General features: G+C 40.7%; 1 protein-coding gene across 1 annotated transcript; it reads left to right on the top strand.

Annotated features, from left to right (window-relative positions):
* Nucleotides 1–241: 241 nt before the first annotated feature.
* On the top strand, nt 242–1,375 carry LOC145095334 (uncharacterized). The gene is made up of 2 exons (XM_079033234.1): nt 242–668; nt 744–1,375. The coding sequence occupies exons 1-2, from the start codon at nt 242–244 to the stop codon at nt 1,373–1,375; spliced, it is 1,059 nt and encodes a 352-aa protein (XP_078889360.1).
* Nucleotides 1,376–2,619: the final 1,244 nt, after the last annotated feature.

Below are 2,619 nucleotides of genomic sequence, written 5' to 3'. Positions count from 1 at the left end.
CATAGATCCGGGAGTGAATGATCCAAAGAAGGATAACGTTGCTACTGAAATTGATCCAAAGAAGAACAACGTCGCTATTGCCGTGATCTTCCAGGCGATACTTGAAGAACTTATTTTGCAAGTTGGAATGCTGGATACGACAAAAGAAATTTGGGATGCCATAAAAACCCGTAACCTGGGTGCAGACAGGGTGAAGTAGGCTAGATTGCAAACTCTAATTACCGAGTTTGACAATCTTAAAATGAAGGAGTCGGCTACAATTGATGAATATGCGAGCCAACTCTCAGCTATAGCGTCTAAATCATCTTCTCTTGGGGAAACGATTGATGAAAAGAAGATGGTTAAAAAATTTCTAACAAGCTTACCAAGAAGATTCATCCACATAGTTGCTTCTATAGAGCAAATCTTAGACCTTGGGCCAGTTGGGTTTGAAGATGTCGTTGGAAGGCTAAAGGCATACGAAGAGAGGACCCGTGATGACTCTCAAACCATTGATCAAGGCAAACTCCTACTCAACAAAGTTGTGTCGTCATCGCGGAACAATGAGTCCAATCTTAGGAAGAGTAAAGGCGGTGGACAGAGTCGTGGAAGTAGGAATAATAACGGGAAAATTCACCACCAAAACCTGTCACTGAATTTAGCCTGTGGTGAAACTGAAAAAGTAAAAGGTAAAGCGAAAGATCACTAAAAAGTCCAATGTTATCGGTGTGATAAATTCGGACACTTCACTAATCGTTGTCCAGAACATAAGGTCAAGCAACAGGAGGTTAATCTCGGTGAAGTTGATGAGCAAGATCCGGCGGTATTCATGGCAGAAACCATGTTCGAAACTGTGTTGTTAAATGAGGCTGCAGTAATTCCATCAAGATATTCACAAACGGGTTCCAATGACGTTTGGTACCTTAATAATGGAGCAAGCAATCACATGAGTGGTAATCGGTCTTACTTCAGTGAGATAAATACTCGAATAGGAGGTAGGGTTCGATTTAGTGATAACTCACATGTTGAGATTTGCGGAAAAGGTTCGGTATTGTTCGAAAGTCGTGAAGGTAGGCAAAATCTTTTAACTGATGTGTACTTTATTCCCGATTTAAAGACAAACATTATCAGCCTAGGACAGCCAACGGAGTGTGGCTGTGAAGTTAGCATGAAGGGTGAATACTTATGCTTGTATGATAATACAAACACATTACTGTTCAAGGTGAAGAGGTCAGTTAATCGTTTGTATAAGACTCATATTGCTATTGGGAAACTTGTATGTTTGCATGGGAGGTTGGATGACGTTGAGTGGCTTTGGAATGCAAGGCTTGGCCACGTAAACTTTGGAACGCTAACATCGATGGCAAAAAAAGAAGACGGTAAATGGTCTACCTAAAGTCAGCGGGTCAAACAAGGTATATGAATCTTGCTTAGTAGGAAAACACCCTCGAAGTTCTTTTTCGGAGAATTCGCAGTTTCGGGCAAAACGAACGTTAGAACTAATTCATGGTGACTTGTGTGGGCCTATAACATCTCCCACAATGGGTGGAAATAGATATATTTTCGTCATAATAGATGACTTCTCGAGGTTTATGTGGAGTTATTTATTAAAAGGAAAAAGTGATGCATTGTCTTTCTTTAAAACATTTGTGCTTAAAGTTGAGAAGGAAACGAGTAATTCGGTAAAAACGCTAAGGACAGATCGTGGAGGTGAGTTTACGTCTCAAGATTTTAATAATCTATGTGATAGCCATGGTATGATGAGGCACCTTACAGAACCATATACACCGCAGCAGAACTGGGTGGTTGAGAGAAGAAATCGCACCCTTCTTGAGATGACACGAAGTTTGATGAAGGCAACACAGGTACCGAATTATTGTTGGGGTGAAGCTGTGAGACATGCATCATATATTATCAACAAGATTACCACAAAGGCCTTGTCTGATACAACACCCTACGAAAGATATTTTGGACGAAAACCCAACATTGAACACCTTCGGGTTTTTGGTTGTATAGCATATGCTAAAGTATTGGGTCCAAACTTAAAAAAACTGGATGATAGATCAAAGAAATTAGTCTACTTTGGGTCGGAGCCGGGGTACAAGGCGTACAAACTATTTGATCCATCTACCAGAAAAATAATCGTATCTCGAGATGTCGTCTTTGATGAGAAGGCCACTTGGACTTGGAATAGTGGGCTTGAAGACAAGTTGATGCCTGTAATGTTTTGGGTCCAATGGGAAACGATCGTAGACACTGGAGCATGGCCTGTTATGGGTAATTTAAACCAAAACGAGAATCGGCATGAAGAGTATACTAATCATGGAGAGCCTGATAATATCGTTCACGAGCCACAAGTTGACGATGAGGTCAATAACGAGCTGCAGGTTGACGATGAGGTCAATAAGGAACAACTAAGGCGTTCGTTAAGGCAGATTCAGCGACCAAGAAGGTTTGATGACTATGTTGTCAATCTATTTATTGAAGATCATTTTCTTTTCTTATCAATGAATAAAGACGAACCAGCTAGCTTCTTGGAAGCGGTGAAAAACCCTATGTGGGTAAAAGCAATGGAGGAGGAAATTGATTCCATTGTGAAAAATAAGACATGGAGGCTCGTTAAAAGATTGTCGGTTGTGA

The sequence above is a fragment of the Lactuca serriola genome, chromosome 3 (assembly GCF_051521515.1).
Source record: "Lactuca serriola cultivar US96UC23 chromosome 3, Lser_US96UC23_V15, whole genome shotgun sequence".
NCBI classification, from domain to species: domain Eukaryota; kingdom Viridiplantae; phylum Streptophyta; class Magnoliopsida; order Asterales; family Asteraceae; genus Lactuca; species Lactuca serriola.
Note: the sequence above shows the minus strand (reverse complement) of the source record. Positions and strands in the feature narration are given on the sequence as shown.

What these genes read in the sequence shown, in the direction of transcription:
- LOC145095334 (XM_079033234.1), top strand. Translation starts at nt 242, where the DNA reads ATGAAGGAGTCGGCTACAATTGATGAATATGCGAGCCAACTCTCAGCT. An exon ending in TGAAACTGAAAAAGTAAAAG is followed by an intron (nt 669 to 743) that starts GTAAAGCGAAAG and finishes ATCGTTGTCCAG; the next exon opens with AACATAAGGTCAAGCAACAG.